Genomic DNA, 24,496 nt, shown 5'->3' on the forward strand with positions numbered 1-24,496 from the left:
CAGCGCTTACAGGGACGGGGCCGGGAGGGGAGGCTGCGTTAGCCCGGGCGGAGCGCAGCGGGAGCAGCGCCGGTCCCGGGGCTCCTCCGGGCGGGAACGCCGCCGGTGCCCGCGCGCCCCCGCCAGCCGGACACGCGCGCGGGAGTCACGTGACCCGGGAAACCTCCCGGCACGAGAGCCACCGGGGCAGCCCCGGGGGCGGGAGGGGGGAGAGCTGCCGTCGCCATGACAACTTCCAGGGGGAGGGAAAACTTCAAATCCCAACCGTCAGTGCAGGAGCGGCTCCCTCTTAAAGGCGCACGCACACACAGACACACACACACACAGAGGCGGGCTCCCTTCCCCCCTCCGCCCCCCAGGCACTGGCGATGGAGGAGGAGAGGAGGGGGGCAGCCACCGGCGCTCACCGCGCGAACGACGAGGAGCCGAGACAAAAGGACCCGAGCCGAGAAAGGCTCTCGGTCGGCGATGACGGGAGGGAGCCAGCGGCCCCAGGCAAAGCCGTAACACCCACCCTCTGGTGCCCGGAGGCGGCTTAGGACCTTCGCTCTCCCTTACAGACCCCGTCCCCGCTCCCACCCTCCAAGAAAGCCGCTGGAGCTGCTCCTCCATCCCCGCTCCCCCCCCTCCGCCCACTCGACAGATCTGGGCTCGGAGAGCCTCGCCCGCCCCGCTGCCCGCTCCCCTCACAGACCCCGCTCGCCGCCCCGTCCCCCGCCCCTCGGTGCCCCCCGCTGCAGCCGGGACACGCCGCCGCCGCCCCCTCTCTTACCCACACAGTGCATGAGCCGGTGCCGCCAGGAGTCGAGTTCTCGGCGGACTCCCCTTCGCTCCGCCGTGCAGCGGGGGCTCCGGCACTGGGAGGCGGCGGCAGGAGGAGCGGGAGCCGCGGCGGCCATTCCTTCTGTTCCCTTTTCCATCTGCCTCTGACCTCACGCCCGCTCATTTACATACGAGCGCGCGCTCCCCCGGCTCCTCTCCCTCCCCCCCACCCCCCTTTGCCTCGTCGAGCGCGCGCCCGCGCACCCCCTTCTCCCCCTCAGCATCCGGCGCGGGGAGCGCGCGCGCCGCCTGGCGGGGTGACTGACGCGCGTCCCCGCTCCCCACGGTTCCCCCGCCCCGCCGCCCTCCCTGCCTGGGGCCCGGTTCTCCCCCACAGACCGCGGGCCGGGCCGAGAACCGGGTCGAGAACCGAAAACCCTTCCCTGCCCGCCAGTGTCCCGCTGCCCATCGATTTCCCCCGGCCTACAGCTCCCGCAGGGCAGCGCGCCACCTGCTCCGGCCCGGCCAGGGCAGGCGGCAGCAAGGCACGTCGGGAGCTGTAGTTCGTGAGGGAGGGGAGCGGCACCGCCCCCGAGGCTTCTCCCCGGGTGGGCAGCACAGCCGGCCCTGCCAGCGGTCCCACAGCCCCGCGCCTCACAGTGCCGGGCTCAGAACACCTCAAACACCGGCGCGGTTCTCGCCTTCATCCCACGGTCTGTCCTGGGCGCTGCTTGGAGCGGGACTCCTGGCTCAGGTGCCTCTTCCAGCCCCTCGCCCACACCTGCCCCGAGGCTGCCGCCAGTTCGCCCCCGCCCCGGCCCTGGCAGCACCGCACGGACGCGGCTGTCACACAGCTCTGTGCCTTACGAGCCAGCTCGACAGAGTCACTCCGCAGGGAGATTTTCAAAGTTCTCTGAACTGCTGCCCGGTTCAGCAGTCTGTTTTCAACGGCTTTGCTTTCAGCCCAGTTTTTATGGGGCTGTTAGTGCCATGTACAGCCGGACAGGGAGGTTTGCTCCCTGGCGTCGCACAGCGTTATCTCCCACCACCCCTTTGGAAAAGACTACCGTGAAAATTAGGAACCAAATCAGTTCAGTGTCTGGGAGCACGCCTGAGAAGGCTTACTATCAGCCTACAAACTGAAGTCAGATTAAGGTAACTGCAAGAAAGTTAACACACAAATGTCAGATTGGATTACTTGGAGCGCTTGACAGCCCCTCGGACCGGCGGTTGTGCTGCTCTGCGCAGTCACCCCCGTGTTGTGCCTCCAGCACAAGACACACATCCCTCCGCACCCGTCTAATGTGACAGTCGCTCCCCATGTCTTGCAAGAGAGCAATTAGCAGTCCTTAATTCCCTAGACAGAAGAATCAAGATCTGCAGTTTTCTCAGATCCTGGTTCTTCTTTGAGAGCCTCCTCCTCCCCCATGTTCTCCTTCTCATACCAGGCTTTGTAAGCAGTGTCACTTCAGCAAGAAATTACACTTTCTATGCCTATTTGGAAGCTGTAATAGAAAACACGGTTTCTATAAGGTCATAGAAAAGACAAGGCACCATTGCTTCTCCCCTTACTCCCCTATATGGGTTGAAGGGGCAAAGCTGGAAAGAACCAAATCACTCTATCTATACCAAATTTTCTTTTTGTTCTCGAGTATGAGGAGAGTTAACAGCAGCAATACTGTGTTGAAACTGCAGAAGAGCTTCAAGTTTGAACAATAAAGAGGAAATTATTCCCCAAATTCATCCCCATACAGATCTGTGTGGACTGTAAGAAGAAACGCTATGTAGGAGTGAAGCCCTGACCACCTTTTAGTGAAGCATATCAGGAGAATGGCAAGACTGGAAGTGCAGGAAGCCTGTTGCTTCCTCTAACTTTTCATCATGGCAACCAGAAATAAATAAGCAGCAACTTATGAGTCTCCTTCTTCATCTCAGATCTATTGCAAGTACCTCGGTTCTCATACTGGCCTTCCAAACAGCAGCAAAATTTTTCAGTCCTACCTCAAAGAAATGGCAAAAGCCAAGGTAACTCAGAGAAGACAAAACCCACACAAAGTAAAATGTAACCTTATTTGGTAATGCAAAAGTTTCAAACTAATAGCATTCTTCCTGTTTGTTTGGGGTTTTTTTTGCCATAAGACTGGTTAAAAACAAATCTTTCATGAATTGGCTTCTACTGCAAACCTGATGGATATTTCCTTCTGAACTTCATAACGATGTTCTTTTTTTGTGGGTGAAGGACACATTCAGGGGTTGTTTGTAGAGATCCCTGAAGTTCAGTTCTGCTTCTGCTGGGGCAAACAAAATTTTGGGAACAGATGGCAGTTCACATAATTTTTTTGCAAAGAAATTTCAAAAAAATAAACTTTGTCACTTCTGTAAAGCAGGTAATTGAGCTTAGGGAATTCAACACAGAAGAATTTTAAATGAATGGTTTTTAACTGAATCCCTGAGCTTACGTGATGTGAATCAGTTTCATAGGGACACAAATGTCCCACATCTGAAGAGTTTTATTTTGAGGTTTCTATGATTAAATAATGAATATGGAAGGAACTACACCCCCCTCTCATTTTGTGAAATTAACATTATTTTTCATGCAGTTTCAAGGTTTCTCCTCCTTGAGAGACTTCTCCAGGCATGAAAGGAAAAAGTAACAAAACTGAAAACCTTGGTGGGCAGATTTCAGAGAGGAGAAGAAAAGGACAAATAAAGCATTTCCCACTGAATTTTTGTAGTTATCTAGGTTTTGAACTCTTACTCCTTCTGAAAATACTGCCTAGAAATCAGATATGCTACAGAGACCAGCTTTGGACCACTCCCTCCCTTGGAGATGTTTAATTTTTCCAAACAAAACTGAACCAGGTAAGCCAAGGATCGTGCTTCATCAAATCTTCAGGGATGATTTTTTTATATTAGGAGTACTGGTTTTTCTTATCTATGAAAATTACTTTCCAGCCAAGAGATTACTTCTTATGTGGATTTGTACTTGATTTTATAGAAATATTTCCAGTTTTCTGAACAAGGGTTGGATTAAAACTCCAAGGCTGATTGAGGGCAGAAGTTGAAGCAGTGAGGGGTAGTTTCAATTTAGTTAATTTTAGCTGCCTGTCCTAGCTAATTTTTATGGGATCAGAGTGCCAGTTACTTAGAAATTACTCTGGAGACAAAATCCAGTACAATTTTTTTGAAGATACAAGAATTATTACTGCTGTTCTTCCAGTTTCATCTCATATTAATTTGGGGGTAAAGAGAAATTAAAACACTCAAAGATGCTTACAGTTTGATACCACAACCCCGTTAAAATCTAACATTTTGAATTAATTTTTTTAACATATTGGGGAGATTTAACTATCTTATTGAAACATTGCAAAATTGTTCATCACCAAAAACTCTTTATAATTAGTCCCCAAAGGTGAAATATCCTCCTGTACAGACAACTTTGCATGGCTCTTTGTCACATAAGTGCTGCTTTATGGAAACTGGGGGCAGTGATGCAGTGTCATTAAAAGAACCTAACTTGGACAGTCAAAACCTTGTAGCAAGCCTTCTGCAGATGCAATCAGTGGTGAACTCCTCTCTCACATGAATGCAATTAGTAAACCTTGAAATTGTCAGTGTCTTGGTAAAACAGAAGGGGTTAAATGATGAATTGTGTGATAGCTTTATGAATGAATATTGCAGATAATCATTGATACTTGAAAGATAGACCACAACAGAAAAAAGAAGGGTGGAAATAATGACACTAGAGGATATTTCACCATAAACACTGACATGATCATTCTTTTTCCTTCAGCAGAGGCAGCTCTACCAGCAGCTGTAGAGCAGTACAGCAGGAATTCTGTGAGAGATGGGCCAGCCCATTATTTATCACTTCCATGTCTGTGGTGGCAAGCAGCACAGCCCAAATAAAAAGATTGTCCCTAATCTAGTAGTTTAGACTTGGAATTTTCATGACAACCTCAATCAGTGTGAAGATACACAAAAATATGTTCATAATCCAGATGTTGCTGATATTTGGGTAAGGAGCCCTGTGAGTCTTGAAAGTTAAACTCCAAAAATTTCTTTGCCTTGTCATCAGTTCTAAATGAAAATGAAGGGAAAGGAAAATGAAATAACAAACTCTAATAGGAACAATTGGAAAAGTTTCCATTTCACATACAAGTGGAAGAATGAGCTTTTTAACAGAGCTGAAGAGTCAGGCAACTTCAAGTCTCCTCATTGATTTTTGGATCACCAGGAAGAAGTATGATTTGTAAGATTCCAAGTTTACATCTTTTGTATCTCTATGCTCATATAAAATTCAAAATCATTTACAAATGGTGATGGGTGGATAGACTATAATTTAATATCAAATATCTTAAATATGATGAAAGAAATTATCTGTTTACACCTGAAAATTCAGGGTATGTAGAATGTTGTGAGTGGGAAGGGATCCGTGTGACTCATTGAGTCCAGCTCCTGGCCCTGCACAGGAAAAGCCCCCAAATCACATCACATATTGGGTATACCTCGGGATAGATATTTAGTGTTCAAAGACTGTGTATTTCAGTAAAATACACAATTAAAAATACTTCTGTCTCCTTATTACAGGGTCTGTTTTTGTGATTCTCATTGGCACCAGCTGATTCCAGTGCCTGCATTTCTGTTACTGTTATTGACCTAATTCTAAGTACATGAAACATGAATATTCAGGCAGATGACCATTTAAAAAAAAAATCTTTGTCCTTTGGATAGGAAGGTAAAAAATGGGAATATGATTCTTGTGGTCCAGCAGTAGTGCTCTTAAATCTGTGAGCATCTAACTAGGTGTATGGTTTAGGGCAACCAAAAAACAAAGTTTGTATCTGAGCGGATGTGCTCTTATCACATCATCTAATTAGCTCAGTGAAAAGCAGGCAGGCTTTCAAGAACACCAATATTCTTCATGTCCTGTTTACTTATATCAGCTATTTTAGTTAAATAGAGATGTCACTTCCATATATCAAACTTGCCTTTTTTGTAGCAAGCAAACATTATAATGAAACTCACAGTAAATGTTTATAAAATAGATGCACTTGGTTTTATGTGGGTAACTAAAACATGAATAGAGCTCTCCATTATGTACCATTTTAGAATATACAGTGAGGTTTTCATAGGTTATTTTCAGGTCTTTGTTTATTGTTATTGTTTAGAGACTAAGGATCTGGTGGTACAGGGGCCATGGTCTCATCACATGCATGTTCTGCTACACAAGGGAATGCATGTATGGATGCTGCATTGTATTTAGACAAACTCTTAGAACTAGAAAAACAAACTTTTATGGTGAGCTGAGCACACTTGATCATAGTAAAGTCATGTTACTTTATAGAACTGTTCCTCAAAGTGGTCAGCAAGGTCAAAAATAAGGGACTTTAAACAACACAGGCTTGTAAGGTGAAATAAAATATTAATATGCAACTATATGAAAGATTCCATGATGGTATATTATACAAAACAAGTAGAAGAGAAACTTTTGTTCAGTACTATTTTAAAACATTTATTATTCTCAGAGTGTTCTTCTGAGGATGATATATCTTGTTTCAGTACCAGTCTGGCAGAAAAGGTGTGTTAGTGAAAGCAGTCAGCCTGAAATGCCAGAAAATAACAAATTACTGTAGATTGGGCTGCTGTTTTAATGTGTCATTATTTGGCTATTAAAATGAAATTTGGAGGGAAGGTAAAATCTGATATATACTCCTAAGTGATGTCTCCATAGCACTATCTATCAAATATGGCTGGTTTTCCTTCCATTTAAACGTTATCCTATGTTCCTCACAGCCCAGTAATGTCACTCACTCTCTCTAAAGTTTCCCTTGTGGCCAAGTAATTTAAGTATGCCATCACCAGAGCAACTCTGCAGCTGAAAATATACTGCTATTAAATCCAGAGAGAATAGATCACTAATTGCAGCTTAATATTAGAGATGGACATGAAATACTGAGCCAGCCATCAGAGAATGCCCTGGTAATCCAAACTTGTGTTCTAATTGAAAAGACAAAGGACTGTTTATGTCTTCATGAATGACTTGTACAATTACAGTAGCTAAGAACTTGCTAAAGCTAAGTAAGACAAGGACTGCTACTTCTGTTGCAGACTACAGTTCAATTATTATTTAAGCTAAGAAAGAAGATTTTTCCCCAAAACCTACCGTTCTTTCTATGGAATGTCACACGGGGTAGGTTTCCCTGTGTGAAAGTTGAACCAACAGAGCATGTGAAAAGATACAGCATATGTGGAGCACCACAGGAGGTGGTTCCTTCCCCCTGAAGGACTGCAATATAAATGAAGGATTGCATGAGCAACACCCAGTTCTCAAGCTGCCTCCTCCACGAGAGCCATTGCCCAGGAAGCAGAGCATAGGGTATCCCCTCCTAGGTCTCTACCATCTCCCCAGGAGTGTGACTCAGTGATGAGGAAGGTGTATGCGTGGTTTTGATTTTACTGCAGAAATTCATGTTTTGGAGTCCTTTGCACATCTTTCCAGCTCAGTTTCCAGAATAGGCTGCAATTTTATAACCAACCTAACCAGCATCCACCCCGAGTGGTAGTCACTTGGGTATGGCAGTTTATTTCCTGTAATATCACTTGCAAAATTATCACCTCTTGAAGTAGAACTATTAATGGATTGATTTAGAACAACTATTTTTATTACATCTTTAGGCTGCATCCTATCAATTTGATGTATAGCCTTTCTTTTCGCTGAATTACGTGTGGTTTAAGCTATATTCTGAATCCCTCACTGATCTCCCCTTTCCCTCTTTTCCTACCAATTCTCTATCTTCATTTTCAGGCTAAACTCATTGCATTGAAAAAAAAGTAGAAAAAAAAGAAAAGAATGAATACTCTGTATGAAATTCACTCTCCTTTTAGCAAAACAGGGGGAGTAACATGACTTCTCAAATCCAAAATAAGGTGAAAAAAAGTTATTACTGTAATGCAACTCTTTCAGTAGCTAGATCAGTCTTGTGGGGTTTAGTTTGCTGTGACTTTAGATTTCTTCACATAACTGCATTCTTGAAATATTTGGATTTTTATCTGCTGGTTCTCAATAAGTGGTTACAGTCAATCCCAGTAGTGCTGCAGAGGTACTGAAAATAACATTTCTATTTTGTAAAGGCAGTTAATTCAACATAATCAGGATGTTCTCTTATTTTCCCTTTTTTCATACTGAGATTTTAAAATCAAACATGGAATTCTTTTTTTCAATCATGTTATTTCTCAATCAGTTTTTCATTATTATTTTCCTCCATTTACCATTTTCACATTAATTTTAAAGACTGTTTTTGTATTAGGCTAATTCAAACAAAGTAACAGAACAAGTATAGATTCATATTAAGTATTCTTTTTTAGGACTACATTAAGTTATCCCCTCAGCTAATAAAAAAATGAAGTCATGGTAGGCTGAATATGACAAACTGAATAGCTTGTTGGATTCCTGCTGAGAAAAGTAGACAGCAGAGATGATCTACTGCAGATCATCATGAGAAAAAGTGTGATATTTCTGTTGTTCTTTCCCATAATTTGATCATCCTTGAAAAAGCCTTTTCATTTCAAGTACTCATGGATTGAGATGCAAAGAGAAGCAATCCTTTCCTTCTCTGTCATAGGCAAGGCAACTTCCTCATAAAACCCATACATTTTGAGGGTTTCTTCCTTTTCCTCCTCTGGTTTAAAATGTGTTTAATTTCCCACCATTTGCCATGAAGGATGTTTTCCCAGCTAGATATCTATATTCCCTGGCAATTCTTCCCCACAGTGCAGAGCAAGTTGGTGAGAAGCTGGTGTGCAGCACTTCAAGGCAATGCTGGGATCCCTCTCCTTCAAGTATGGGCCCAGTGCCACAGCAATTCAGATCTATTCCTTCTCCATCCCTTCTCTCTAGTTTATTGCATTCCATTTTGCATTTTTTTTTCTTGCCTGTCTGCTTAGGGTTGAATCAAGGTATATTTTCAACCTTTTCTGCACTGAAATGTTTAAAGTTTCTTTCAAAGGAAAGCCAAGAGGCCCCTGTCTTCTGATCCTAGAGTCTTGGGCTTAAAGAAACAATAGAATTTGTAATGCTAGTGTTAGACCTGACAATGTTTTGTTCTTTAAGGCAGAAACTCTATCTTAACTGTAGAGCTTTATTGTTAAAAATTAAAATTGCCCACTTAAATAATACACAAATATTTTTACATGCCAAGGCTGTACCATCACTTCATCAGATTTGGCTGTCAAGGTTTCATAGTGAGTACTTTTCATACCCTTTAATAAGCCCCTCCTGTTTAGATTATTTCTCATATTCTTAGGCTTTTATGCATTCTCACAGTCAGCTTTTTCTCAGCATTCATCAGTCAGGTGTTGCTGCCTTAATATAGATTCTAGTGAGATACTCCATCAGACTGGAGAGTCAAAGGAAATGCTCGGAATGTCTTAAGCCACGGCATTTGTTGCTGATAATTTAAGTGGGCTCTAGTCTTTCACTATTGTATCTACAGGTCTGTGAAACTGGAAGAAATTTAACAGAAAACTAATTGTAGAAATTGCATAAGCTTTTAAAGTCCAAAGCAATTTTGAATTCTGTGCCCAGTGAAAGGATAACAGTAACAAGTTTCCTACCTCTGTGCAGGTACAAAATGTTTCTTAAATTTAACCAAACATGCCAATTCTCATCTTGCTGTTTCTTATCTCTGCAGAGCTAAATACAATCACAGCATTCTGAGGCTTTTTTTCCTAGGACAACACTTCCTGGTTATTTTCAGCTTCACAAAGCATTTGGTTAGAACAGCCATACTTTGTCTTGTTAAAGATATCTAAGAGGACTGTGATTAATGTTTAAAGAGCTCCATGTGTACCCAATTATGAAACCAATTAATTTAGTCAAAGACTAGCTTAACTGCCATCTGTGGCCTGATTGTTTCTTAAATTTGAGTACTTCTGATCAAAGTTGTCATAAACAGTCTTACACAGCATGTAACAAATCAATGTTGTCCAAGGATATCTCGATAGGAAGACAGTTCATCATTAAGTGTTCAATATTTTTATACAACTTCTATCACCATTCTTTTCAACATATATTTTTGGGATACATTTTATTTCTTTCACTAGAACTGAAACCTTGTAGCTTGCTAATAAAATGCTGCTGTTACTTATGTAATAGGTAATACAAGAACCATATCTAGGATGAGATATATACACAAAAAAATATACACACCTTAGAGGACAAAAGCCAAGGGGAAGGCATGAAAAAAAGCAAGCTGGAGAAACAAATGAAGCAAAAACTTGTACTCAGATTGGCCCTCATGATAAGACCTTGCATGGATATACAGCTGGTCACCAAACAGGCCATGCACCTATTCAGCTATTTGATTTTGCTTTTCTCTTTTGCACTTCACAGTGACCCTGCATACAGTACATGATGTTCAGCTGTTCTATCCAACATGGCAATTTGCTATACCATCCACAGCTAGTATTTACTCTGGAAAGCACATCTGTGCTCTGACCAGAGCAGAGAAAATGAGGAAGTAGGTTTATCAAAAGATAGAAACCTTAACAGTGGTGGAAATTGTTGGGAAACTGGAAAAATGGTCACCCCTTTGATTACCTGGAAAGATATTTCCTCTTAGTTACAGAGTTAATCAGCCTAGCAATAGCATGCCATGGACTAAATCCTTCAGAAGCACTATGCTTCTTTAAAATGCCAGTTTGTAACAGAGAAAACAACAAAAACACCTTAAAGGTGAAGAAACAGTTCAATTTCATGCAGAATTCAGATCACCTGCAGCAGATAAGCAGATATTCCTCTTTCAGAAGCAAAACAACAAAAATGTATACACACACACACACACACAAATATCACTATTACACATACAAAACCCAGTAGCAATTCCTTGCCATGCAAGAAAAGCTCAGGATGAAAGCTGAAGTCAAAAGAAAGGAATGTTGAAACATACTCTTGCATATTTTTTCCTTCACATTCCTTCTTATAAATATGAAAAAAATTAGACATGGATGAGTGGGGCCTTACCAGTGCAGCAAAAGTTTGCAAAAAAAGGGTCATTATGACAGTTTTTCCTACTGCCTACTGAGAAGAAATACAGCTTCTTTGTATAAGCAATAGGCAAAAGTAGCTAGAGAAAGAGGTTGTAAGGGAATCCTTTTGGAGCAAGGGGTACAAACCTCTAAGGACCATAAGAAGTTTCGTTGGAGAGAGCTTTCTTTTAATTTTGGTATAACTTGCCTAAGACATGATGACTTATAAACCTTCTTTCCTCAAAATATTAAGCGATCTGGTCCTCTTGTATCTTTCACTGAGGAGGAATGGGGATCCTGGAGTTTAAGGAAAGGTTGTTTGAAGATTTGCTCACTTGCCTCTAATGCTCCTATCTCCAGCACATACTGTGGGCTTTTAGGCAATATCAGAAGATTTATTATAAAAAAAACCCCAACAAGCAATAAAACAATGAAGCAAACCCAAAACAGAATACCCTCCCCTCCCTGTAATATGCTAACTTCAAAAGAATCAGAGAAATCAGAGAAAATATATTCAAAAATTATCAGTACAAGTGCTGAGAAATACAAAACACAAGCTCATCACTCCCTAAATTAGGGCTCATGGTTATTTCACCCCAGCCAGCAACCAATGACAAAAACATCTCTACATTATCAACTCTATGTTCAGAACAAATCCAAAACCTAACTCCATACCAGCCATTGGAAAAAAATTCCCCCAGATGAAACCAACATAGCTATAATCAATATCTGTTTCCTTTTCTTTCCTTTCTTCTAAAAGAGATGCATTTCAGATTAGAAGATAGAGCACAAAGCCTATTTTTATCTAACCTGATTACCCAAGCTGAGAGCTGGAACCAGGCCTGTTATGATAGTCAATGGAACTTTTTGTACACAGCTTACTCTATGGTATTCTTTGTTAATAAATCAATGACTGGCTACAGAGAGAGCAGCTCTGGGTGTTGCACTCTGCTCAGGTGAAATCCATAGGCAGAAGGGGGAAATTGCCCTGGCAGCAGTTAACCATGGTCACTTGGGAGAAAATGTTGGTGTGAAATAAGAGGGTTATTGTAATAAAGTGATTTCTTTACTACTTGATGTGGACAACTCTTGTCTTTTAGGAGGCTGAGAAAGCATCTGAGGAAGAGAGCACAGTGAATTTCTACAGGAAACAAATTTGTAAAAGAGTTAGGGTTAAGTTGCAATGACATTACTACTCAAATATTTAAGTCATAGAGGAAACAGATTTTTTTTTTTTGTTGAGGCATTTGTACAGACTGTATTTAGTTTGGGGAATTTCTGAGTTAGAAAAATTAACTTCAACGAAGGTTTTAGCCCCTAGGGGCTTAGCAGGTAGGGAACAGATTAGTTCTCAGACTATTTTTTAAATATGTTTCAATATTTCTGAAAATACAGTTGTTGCAGATATAGTTTGTTCTTCTTTTCAGGGGTTATAGAGCTGTCATATTTTGGGGTGACTTTAGGAAAAGGAGAAACTGAGCTAATGGCTGAATTTGGGTGGGGTTTTATAACTTAAGCCTTGGTCCTGCCAGAATATTTATGTGGACAAGTCCTTGCTGTCTTCCAATAATTCCATCGTAACTTACTTGACTGCAGGTAAAAAAAAAATCTTTGTGTTCTTATTTCATTACTCAGCTCTATATCGGCAAAATAATTGGGGATTTTTTGTCATCCTTTAACCATTTTTGTCACTTTTTCCAAGGGAAGTATTTAGTAAAGCTTTGTTTAAACTGTGCAAGACTGAGGCTATGTGTGGTATCTTTTTTTTCTGCAGAAAAGTGTCATAGCAAACTTGCAATATCCTTTTGCATAGGGATCGCTCTCTCTCCCCTGAAATGAAATGCAGTGAGTACTTAACAACCTGAACAACAATTTTTAGAGAGCGAAGATCAAACTATGCATTAATAGGTGCCCTTGCTGATGCTGAAATTGTTGAAACTACATCTGTCCCAAGTCTGGTGTGAGCACAGCAAACTACATTTGTGGAAACCTGGGATGTTTTCAGAACAATTAAGAGTGTCATTTTCACTTCTTATGATATTTTGGAGAATGTTTAGTAGACACAAAGGTGTGGAAATGTTTTTGTATGAATTCAGTGAACATAGAATATTGCATCCATGCTGAATGATCAGTTTCAGAAATAAGTATCCCGTTGTTTATAATGAGCACTAGGATTATACTAATTCTAGCTCATGTTTTCTTATTTATTATGATTTTAAAATGTGCTTTAATAATATCAACTGTATGTATTTACAGTTCTTTGAAAATCAACATTTTAATTAAACTGCACTGAAATTATGTCCTTGTAAATATTTACTCAGAAAGCTTCTCACTGGGGTGAGGGACAGGAAACATATACACTGCACAATTATGGTTGGAATTACTGCAAACCTAACAACTGTATCTGTTTAGCAATAGAGGTAAGAAATGGTACAAATTGTTATAATATGAAGGAAAACAAAAAGCAAAAGGGAAATGAAATGTTTTTGTATAAATAGGCTATTGCTAAGAAACATATCAATCTCAAGTTACAAAAATCAAACAGATTTCTAAATTAAGTTCCCACTGGTGTGACAGCACTGAAAAAAGCTAACAAAATTAGCAGGAATTGAATTTACTCAGCTTCATTTCACTTCCTTTAACATGAATAGTTTCTTTCCCTGTTTCTGTGTAGAATTATAAAATGGAGTCTACGTAAAGATATAGTTATCAGTTATACCAATGTATGGCTCTAATTCAGGAAAGCACTTAAGCAGGTGATTAACTTCAAGCATCCACTTACCCACTTTCCTAATTATGAACTTAAGTGCATACCAAAAGTTCTTTCCTGCCCTGGTTTCGTGCTAGGCCCGCTGACCGCAGAGAGCGCAGCGCTGTCTGAGCCAGCGCTCAGGGCCCGTGCTCAGGGGCTGGAAATGTCTGTGAGCACAGCTGCCTGGCACTGGGCTGAGCTCACTGACTGCCTGCCAGGGCTCAGACTGCCTTGGTAAAGCCTGATGGCTCATGCAGCTTGCAGTATATGTGCTTCCTTCTCTTTGTCTCCTCTATTTTCCCAATATACTGCTATTCCTTTTGGAGGGAGAGTACCTACCACTACACCTCAAAATCAGAGGAATTGTATAGTAGCTCAAATAAAGGGCTTATGAAGCATAAAGTATGATCCCAAAAGACCTTCATTAGTAGCTGCTTGCTACTTCCTTTGCTTCTTTTCCTTTCAATGTGTATATGTGTCCAGATACCTGGTTTTGTGCATATCCTGCTTGGAGTTTTCCTATCTTCTGCCTTAGTCTGGCAGCAATCTAGGAACCATTTCTCTACCAAATCCTATAAGCAGCTTCATCTGGGAGGTAGTCTCAGAGCATACCTAATACTTACTAGAGGATTAGGCCCTGCAGAGAATGCAGTTGTAATGTGTTCTAAATCACTTTCTGTAATGGCAGCTACAACAACCTGCAAACTGTTATTGAGTATTCCTGTCTTTAACAGAAATGTCTCAATCAGTAAGTTAAAGTTGGGAAGTTGGGCTCTCCCTTTCCAATTCAATTTATGACAAATTCCTTTCTGCATGATGTCACAATGTCAGTAGTATGGAGAGAGGGCGCATTCTCATCACCCAGAGGTTCATGGTTACAGATATTTCTTGAGGGAGAGAGGTTTAAATCCCTGCAGCTGGAACCAAGAGTGGAGTCTGGATCACCTTGTTGAGTTTATTTAAGAGGTGAAGATGCATTGTCAAGAAGGATTTGTCAGAGATAACCTGGAAGCTTAAGTCTCAAGGCTGGCTTATCATAGGTATTTTGGGAAACCCATGGAGTTAGAAGGTGAACCATTGGCAGTGGAGCACTTGGTGTTCCACAAAATTATTGTATACCTCATAAGAAGAGAGAAACTTTCCCCCATCTGTTTTATTCACCACAGATTTTATAATTGCTCTTAAAAATCTTGGGTAAACATGGTTTATATTTTTAAACATCAAAACTCCTATAGCATTGTTCTAGACAGAAGTGCTCTCTATCTTCATTTCAGCAAGAGAATTTCCTCATTGAACCTGTAGAGTTTTGAACTAGTGATTATATCTTATGTTTATTTATATTTTTATTTTATTTTTTTATTTTTTTGTGTTATTTATATTTTTTGAGGTTTGTTTTGGACTTGCAGTAATCTGTCCCCTGGCCTAGATGTCTGGCCAGGAGTGGACATTATTACACATGCTTCTGGTACATATTTTATACCTTATTTTTATCAGAAAAGAATGCAGATTTTGGACTCTAAACCAGTTCCATGATGTGAAGTGTAACATAGTAGGTGGCAGTGAGTGGGAAACATGCTTGAGAACAGTAATATTTGAACTAAAATGCTCATGTAATATAATATTCCTTCAGTAAAGATAATGATCCAATTTATTAATAGCAATACCTTGCTGATGGTGTTGAAATATGAGCTTTATTTTACTCAGGACTTTGATTTTTGACCCTTTGAAGAACTGTGTTGAGCAAATACATGACAGTAACTCCATACTATCTCAGATCAAGTAATGAATTCTATGGCTAGAGCTGTGAGGTTTTTTGTTAAATGGGTGCTTATTTTCTAACAAAGTGAGGAAACGGTCTTTTAGCATCTTTAAACATACAAACACAGACATATTTATTAGATATTCCTGCAATAAAAAAAATCCCATTAAACTTTTAGAAAATCTTTTCCAAGTCTTGCATCTGGCATTTAACAGCACTTTTGCTCTGCTGGCCATGCTGCTTTTGATGCAGCTCAGGATGCTGTTGGCTTTCTGGGCTGTGAGTGGACATTGCTGGGTCATGTTGAGCTTTTCATCAGCCAACACCCCCAAGTCTTCCTCCTGAGGCTGTTCTCAATCCATTCTCCTGCCAGCCTGTGCTTGTTTTGGGGGTTGCCCTGACCTTCAACTTGGTCTCATTGAATTTCATGGTCTTACAACATATTGAAAAGTGGTTCAATATAAGACTAAAATAAGACTAGTGGTGACCTGCTCCTGGCTATAAATGCAAATACAGTTTTTGTGGGCTTAATCTTAACCATATTATTATTAATCTCTAATTACTTGGTTCTATATCTTTGAGAGTTTCACTTAAGTTAACAGGATATTTGCTCAGATACCCTGTTAGTGCAAGCCCTATGATTTTTAAACCCCACATCTGCTATTTGGAATTGTAATTAACTCATTGAAATTGTTTTAAAGACTTATAAAAAGTGAAGATGTGTTACGAACAGAAAAAGACTCAAGCCTGCATAGAAACCTGATGTGTGAACAGTGTGTCAGCATTAAATGCCAGTTAGGTTATTGAAGATTTTGATCATCCAATTGTGATTGTTTCAGTGAATTATATTGTAGGAAGTACACTAGGGGATACTCAAGTCAATATGAATCTTCAGAAAAATATGAAGTAAATAAGTTCTCACCTAAGTGATAACTCAGAAGAAACAGGCAATTGTGTACATATAAGTAACATCCTTGCTGCAAATTTGTCCCCTGGTTGTATCTCCACTACCTCTCTCTGCAGGTTCTCACTAAAGTTACAATGAACATTAATTTGGCACACACTGTGCTCTGTAGTATTGCCATCTTCATCACTTATAGCAGATAATTGACTTGATTTAGAGGATTTTTTCTTTATTCTGCCTAAGAAACAATTTCCCTTCCTATATTGTTGCTATCAAATTGATGCCAACGTAGTATAATGCTGTTTACAGTTGCTTCCTCACTTCTAGTTTCTGTTACGGTTCTCTACCAATTACTGTCTTTCCACACAAACTATAAAGTCTTTCTATGCATCTTGTATGGACCTTGGTCACTCAGTAGCCCAATATATTTTTAGTTAAACCATACATATTTACATTCAAAACTTGTGGGACATTACTTCAGTGTTCCAGAAATGCATTTCTTTTAAAACTGTATCAGGAGAATACAGGCAATCTTTCAAAATTTAAATGATTAATGCCAAACACTAGCTAAATTCACCATTAAGGTAAAAAGAAATAATTATTTTTTCCTTAAAATGTGAGAATATGAATCAAGGATTTCATTTGAGTTTTTGGGGAATCACAGGTAAGTATAAGTGAAACATTAGGTATATATTAAAACGTTGACTTGTGCAATTTGTGTCTCTAGAGCCATTCTCTCACCTATGTAGTTTAAAGGGCAGGTTATGCCTGGTTTTCCAGTGGGGCTGTAGCACAATTCAGTACAGTGCTGTGCAGAAGGCAGCATGTGAGAGTTTGGGGACCAGGTGCAATCTGGAGATGGCCAGTGTGTGGTACCCCCATCCCTCAGTCTCCCAAGTTCCCTTTCTATCCCTGGTGAGATGACACATTTTTGTAGCAGCGTTGGTAGAGACAGAGGGACTGGACTGCAGAGCTGTGTCGAGCTGACCTTTTTGGCTCTGTGGTTCCCAAAACCTCCCCTATGCTGTCCTGGCACATACCAGGACATACCATTCTAAACTGTTTGCAAAACAAGACTGAAAAAACCAAGACAGGGTAATGGCTGTTGGTTTTTTAAATGTATCTTAAGGATCTTCGTGCATTGTTAGAAACTAATTCACAATATTTTTTTTTACATATGTCATTCTCATTGTTTAACCCATTAAATAATTAGTGTTTGCAGAAATGAAGTCTAATCTGAAAGTCAAAGCATTTTAAGTTCTGTCATGAACTATTTTGTGGCAAGTAAAAGAATTTTTAAAGATGTACAGTATTTCACAGCCATTATGAAAAAAGAATCAGAACAAATGATTTATTTTATTCTTTAAAATACTTGTGTGATATTATGCTGTGAAAATTCACCAACAACTAAGCTTTGTAGATAGGATTTCTTATGTAATATTCTTTGAAAGCTACTTTAAAAAAAGAAAAATAAAATACAAATTAAGGTGATATTTTGAGCTCCACAGTTGCTCATCATATGGTAATAACATTTTAAAGTTTTAAAGATGAAAACTGACATACTATATAAACTGTTAAGCACTTTAATTTTATCTGCATTTTTTGTGTCAAAAATAATTTTAATATTAAAGGACAACTGTAGACTCCTAATGACTTGAATACAGTTTGACTGTTTTCATGAAGTGCTCTGTGGGATGTCAGAATATTTAATTCAGGATGTTAAAAACATCCCAAAATGTCACAATAATTATATCACAGCAGGCAATTAAAACACTGGAAAATGCCAACTGACTAAGTATGTTCTCTGTTATTTAGGAACCTAATGAGTGAGTGACACATAAGGCAGAAAATACAAATTATAGCCACAAAACCCAATATAGATTATAATTGATTTTAATATAAATGTATATTAAAATAAATCAACCTGTGTTAACAAAACCAGAAGGAAATATTTATTTTAAACTGGTATTTCAGCTATAAGCTCTATAACTCCCCAGGCATTAGAAACTGTTTTTGTTTCCCCTTCATTATTTAGTTAATTAGTTATATATTTATGTTATGACACTGTAATATGGGCTTGTTCATGAAGCCCTTACGAACTACAGTGGCTCCATTCACTGCACTGCAATAGTCTCTGCCAAATTCTCCATGTGCTTTTAAATTGGTCTAAGGGCAGCTAGGGGAGATCTGTGTGTGTGGGGTGGGTGGAAAATACAACTCCCTTCACAGCAGGTCAGAGAAACTCTAAAATCTGTATGCACTGGGGGAAGTTAGAGCACAAGTAAGGATGCTGGTTCCCAGACAGAAAGAAATGGAGGTTTGGAGGTCTTCTAGCAGAGTTCCTGCATTTGAAGGCAATGGGTAATTGAAGCGGCAATTCAATAAGAGAGATGACTTTGATTTAATTTGTACAGGGATTTAATCCATAATTATTAAACCAACATCCTATGCTAGCAGACAGTATGGAAATAAACTCATCCTATTCAACTTACAGGAAAGAAGTACTGTAAGAAGCATAGCTATTCAAAAACAAAGGAAAAGGAGGGATTTAATAAAGATGACAATAGGCAATTATGCTTATTAGTTAATGATGCTCAAATAGCTATTATTATAAGCAGCTGTATTGCTTAAATAACAGAAAAATACATGAATTGCCAGGCAGTGAAAGATATTGTGAGAGATAACTGAGGAATCACTGTCATTGCTCCTATGCAAGGCTACAGTAGGCAACAGTCTGTTTGCCCCATTTTTAGGGTTTTCCCATGACCTGGGAGTCCAACAGCAGTCAGCAGAGTTGTAGCTATTTTTTCTTGCCCCTTCCCTTAAACAGACCTGAACATTCATCAAATTCCAAGGTGAATTATATATGGCAATGATCTGCTTAAAAAACCCTAAAAATATCCCCCTAAAACTAAAAAACCAAAACCCCTAACTGTAATTTTCACGGATGTGAGATCTGTTTGTTGCACCATGTGTTTTCCTGAGTGCTAGTGCTAGCACCAGAGAGGGGACAGGAAAGAGGAAAGGGGAAGACAAGCTCAACCCCCTGAGCAGTAGTGTGGATTTATACTGAAATAAACTAATTGGAGAATCATGACATAAAGCATTGTGTTATACTCATAATTGCAACAGTTCAGACAGAATGAATTATTGCTGCATTGACTTGAGCACTGGAAAGTCAGCATTTAGCACTCTTTTAAAATTACTACTCTCCAGTTCCTTCCAGACATTTTTTGACATTAAATAATCCTCAGATTTCTGTAACAGAGATGAGTGCACTGAATGCCTCAAAGGCATCTAGGAAAAAGAGGAAGAGTTACTCTGAGTAGTGTGGGTTTTTCTTTTTTTTTTTTTTTAAGATCCCATTGCTTGAGTTTAAAACTTAAGCTGTATTTTGCACTTCTTTGGTTTTTTTAACATGTCCAGAGTTTTGTCTGTGGTTCTGGATGGTCTGTTTGTTGCTGAGTTTCTTTTCTGTATCTGGCATCATGTGGTGGTCAGTAATTACTCAGCCCTTACAATGCTTGCATTTTGTGTTGAGATGTGTTATCTTGTTTCTGGCTCTATTTTCATGTTATTCTTTGGTCAGGCTGTTGAACCTGATATCTGGCTTATTACACAGCCTTTGAGCATACTTATGGCTAGTAGATCTTCAAAAGGAAGAATTTTGGGTCAACTGATTAGTAACTGAGTAGTAACCTGTGTTACTACTTCTGCGGAAAAAAGCTGCAAAAGCTCTACTCTTCTGCGTAGTTTTGAGTCAGACTGAAGGGGGGACATTGAAATCTTTCCTCATTTGGTTGCTGTTGAATAACTGTGCATATCATACTCATCTGAAGGGTGATTCCTCTTCTCAGAGAAGTCCAGCTTAGTGCCATGAGAGAGACCCTGGTATCCTGGGGATCTAAAGTCTGAGTACTTGAGGAATAAGAAATTATGTTCTTCCATGGCTTGACACACTTTCAGTTCACTTTGCAACGATGCCAGAAGCTCCTTTCAAACAGGTCTATTTTTTTCTCCTTTGCTATGACAGGATGAACATTGCAGAGAACCTGTAAGCAAGAGAGTTAGAGAAAACAATTTAATAAGTAGAAATTACCCAACTGTGATTTCCTTGAAAAAGACAATCTAGACAAAGATTACACTCATTTCTAGGGAACTTTTTTCAGTCACAAAGGCATTAGAAAATATATTTATAGCTGACCTTTGAAGATTCATAATTCCTTTCAGTAGAGATCTATAGAATTTTGTATCAAATATTCCATTACATTCTTATAAAAAGCATGTGTCATTTTAAACTATAAAATAAGTTCTAAAACACTTTTCAGAAGACCATTGAATCAATATCACAGTATATGAAAAATTTCTGTTGTTTAAAAGGGTCCTCTGACAATATTTTATTCATATAAGATAGAAGGCAAAATATTACAAGTAAATAAGTAAATAAATGTCATAAATTTTTGAGCTTGAACCATGTAGATTTAAATGACAAATTTCTTTCTCTTATCCTGGGGGAAGTAATTTTTTTCCATTTCTTACAAAAGTATGGCTTCAAAGGTTTAAAAAAAGGATGGAAGCAGAAAACTATAAAATAATCATTGTTTCTGAATAACAGCAAAAACAAAATCCTCTTTCGTTTAAAAAAACACTATGAAAGACTACTTTTTCAAAGGTGAACTTTCTTTTATATGTGTTTCATATTCTTCTCTATTTGAACCTGCTTTTCTAAAAGCACCACGTTGCAGGCTGCTATTCTGCAAATACATATGAACAACTGTGCTCACAGTAACTAACCCCCTTTCAGTATGAGCTGGTTACTCAACATAGATAAAATTACAGTCATTAGGCTATGTAATATTTTATTAACATCCCACATACATTTACCTCATAGTTCAGGTTAAAAAAAAAAAAAAAAGCAAATATCACATTAGATTTACTAGGTGCCTTGGGAAGTTTCACTGTCTAAATGATTGGTACATTACTATCTCTTTAGGTATATTAATCTTCTATGGTACAAAGAAATAGTTTTTAAAAGCATTAAAACATTTATAGTGAAGTGTTCACTTCCTGGCAATTATTTTACTGTTACCAAAACGTATTTCCAGGTACTATATTTTCTGACAAAATGTCTACTACAGAGAAAATCTACAGCAGTGTAATGCACAAAGAATGGCTCCAGCTCTTGAAATAAATACTCTTCATTAGCAGCCCTGAAGCTGAAAGTTGCAGTGAAATCACTTGCCTGTTCTCTGTTCCTGTTCTCTGTGTGGCCAGAACACTGCAGAATACAGCATCTGTCTTTTACAGTTATTGATTAAACACAAAAAAATCGTATGTCTGGCTCTGTCATTGAAGAATTACTATTTTCAAATTTGTGATTGTGAAATTGTTAAGCCTAGCATATTTAGTCTAGCTGAAGGTGTAGCAGACCATATAGCCTTAACCATGGAGCTGCACAACCTCTGTATTTTTACCTTTTTTTCCATCATCTGGAATTGGCTGAAAATTCATCATTATCATAGTGTTTTCCAAATGGAAAAAAATAATTTCATTGAAATTAGTAATTTTTTCTTCTACTGATTTATTCACATTTTTGAGGTGATTTTGTTCACTTGTTTGGAATTTTTTTTTCCCCTAGGGGATTTTAAAAACAATATAACAAATGAGAGAATGGCATTTTGGAAACATTTTTAATTTCCAGTATTAATGGCTTTCTGAAAGGGAAATTTGAAGGCAAGAACAAACAAGTAAAAATTAAATTCAGTGAAATTATAAAAATGAAAATACAGATGCTGTTATTTCATGGTGGTGAGGAGCACACAGCTCTCCTAGAAAACAGCATAAGAGAGTAAGCTTTGGACCGTTGATTGAAACTTGCCCTGTATGTTTCCGTGATCATAACTGAAACCACAAAATCCAGTTAGCTCTTTAAGGCTGAAAAAAATCAATACATTCTTTAAAACAGGATTACAGCAGTGTATACACAACATGGGACTGGGAAGACATCTGCTTGTTCTTTGGGAGACTCGACACTCCTGCCACTTTAATGTCGCTTTCAGTCCAGATACAGTTTTCAATGGTGAATGAACTGTTCATCTCCAAAAGGCACTTAATCCTAATGGAAAACACGAAAAGGCATGATGGTTGCCTTTAGGAACTGTAGACATGGATCAGTGTGGATGGTGGCCTGTTTTACAGTCGAGCCAAGGTCAGACAATGCAGATCCTCAGAATCAAGGACTTGTTACTGATGTCAGGTATCTCTCTTTGAACCTTCCTAAACTCTGAAGTTTACCTACCCAATCTCTTTCATGCAGCTTTTACCACCAATTTATTAACATTTAATTAGGAGTGAGCAAATAATGACTAGTTCATTTTGGGAGCTATACTGAAAAATTTGAGGGGGAGAAGGAACCACAGGGATGGTACTAGTGGAAACAAGCTTTCAACCTATCAGTCTCTTAATTCTCCCTTTCTCATCTCACAGAACATGCTGATGTGCTATTACTCCAGTCCTCTCCCCCCTGTTTTTCTTCTGACTCCTAAATCACTTCCATGTTTGGCTGGGCACGTAGCAGCTCATGCAGAGGCTGGCTTAGTCCATGTATACACTGCCTGTAAAACAGGAAACTGCTGGAGTTACACAGTCTTGCTTTAAATGGGGACATGCAATTTAGTCTGCTTTCTTCAAACAGCTCTCAATTAGCAGACACATTGGTAGAAACTAATATCTTTAAATTTGTATTTTAATGTAGTCATGGGATGAAAAGCTATCAGAAGATCTGGAGTACAGATGTCAATTGACAGTACTGTTACCTAAACCTAATTTACTCAGAAAATCAGAGTAAAATTAATGTGGGAGGACTCAGGATAGAAATTGGGACATAGGAAAAGTTTCTTAGGGAGAAAGAGCAAAATTCAATTAGCTTGAAAAGCATTCTTTTATGTTGTTCAGGCCAAGTGAAGTACTTGAAAGAAAAAGTATGATTTCTGGGTTTATAAGATGGTTTCACATCCTATGATTGTTTATGTTTTAAGGCAGATACATAGTTCTTAAACAAAAATAACAATCATTCTTGTAGCAAATGTCTGAAGTACTCAGTTTGCCCTCTAATTTCTGATTTTTTTTTTTTACAGATCTACTATTTATTCAATTTCCTTGTTTAACTTCTTGTAGCATTTTGATTTGAAATATAAGTGGTATAATCATTTCAGGCATGGCATTATCCTGGCATGTATCATTTACATGAACAGTTTTTGGTGATTTATGAGACATACTATATTTGTGATAATAGCATCTTTTGACTTCATCCTAACAAGAATAATTGTCTGCTTATTTTGGGATTAGCTCTCTGAAAACTTCCACTCTCTTGCTTGTAATGATTTGTCTTGATCTGTCCTCTTAACCCAACCTGCCTCTTCTGTTCTTCCACTGCTCATCTGTCTGTTGGCAGAGACAGAGATATGAAAGGCAAGAAGATCGAATTAGCCATGGCCATGGAAAGTAGGTCAGAAAGCAGTGATAGATTTCTAGTGGTTTTTGGTCTGAAAGTTATCCAACTGTAAAAACCTCTCAATATTAGGTTTTGGGCTAGTTAATTTTTTAGTCAAAAATCAACCCCCTAGTTTAATTACTGATTCTTTCACATTTTGATTTTCATTTGTTTCATTTTACTTGGAGAAATCATCAAAGCTGTACATAAACAGGGGAAAATACATATAGCTGGGATTTCCCCTCCTGTGCACCAGTGACGTTATTCCTGGTGATTGTTGTGAGTTCGTTACCTGTTAAACCAAATCCCTTCCTGTCTCTGCTCCTTAAGTGATTTTAAATATAAAAGAGTAATATTTTTTCCTGTTTCTGAACTCCTATTACAACAGATGATTATACAAAATTGAAAGGCACTCATTTAATGTGGAAAGGTGAAGATATTAATCTAGCCTTGAGTGGTTTCAATAACCCTTTTCTTTCTTAATGTCCTCTCCTTTTGCACTGAAAGACTTCAGCCATGTTCGATAGCCCCTTGCTTATGCATGATCTTTCAGCAGGGAATTAGCTGTTGCTTAGGAAAACAGCACAAATAAATATCTCTCACAGTTGGAAGATGAGTAGCACACAGGAAATAATCATTAGAAAAAAATTCAGCATCAAGTTAATAACTGCTAGAAGCAATATAACAATAATCCATAACTTCTGGTTATTTGAAGGGACTGGTGTCCCAGACTTGCCAACAAATCTATTTAGGACTGGGTATCTACAACTTTATTCAAGCAGTGAAATAAATTCCATG

General features: G+C 39.1%; 1 protein-coding gene across 7 annotated transcripts in view; it reads right to left on the reverse strand.

Moving 5' to 3' along the window:
* The window catches only part of LCORL (ligand dependent nuclear receptor corepressor like), an 80,014-nt gene extending 79,050 nt beyond the window's left edge, over nucleotides 1-964 (reverse strand). For 6 of the 7 annotated variants that reach the window (XM_064711854.1, XM_064711852.1, XM_064711848.1 and 3 more), the window contains exon 1: nucleotides 773-964. In XM_064711854.1, coding sequence (XP_064567924.1) covers nucleotides 773-920 — 148 coding nt within the window. In that variant the 5' untranslated portion in view covers nucleotides 921-964. The remainder of the gene's footprint in view (nucleotides 1-772) is intronic. The other variant, XM_064711850.1, reaches the window with a different exon arrangement.
* Between the last annotated feature and the right edge of the window lie 23,532 nt (nucleotides 965-24,496).

The sequence above is a fragment of the Zonotrichia leucophrys genome, chromosome 4 (assembly GCF_028769735.1).
Source record: "Zonotrichia leucophrys gambelii isolate GWCS_2022_RI chromosome 4, RI_Zleu_2.0, whole genome shotgun sequence".
NCBI classification, from domain to species: Eukaryota; Metazoa; Chordata; class Aves; order Passeriformes; family Passerellidae; genus Zonotrichia; species Zonotrichia leucophrys.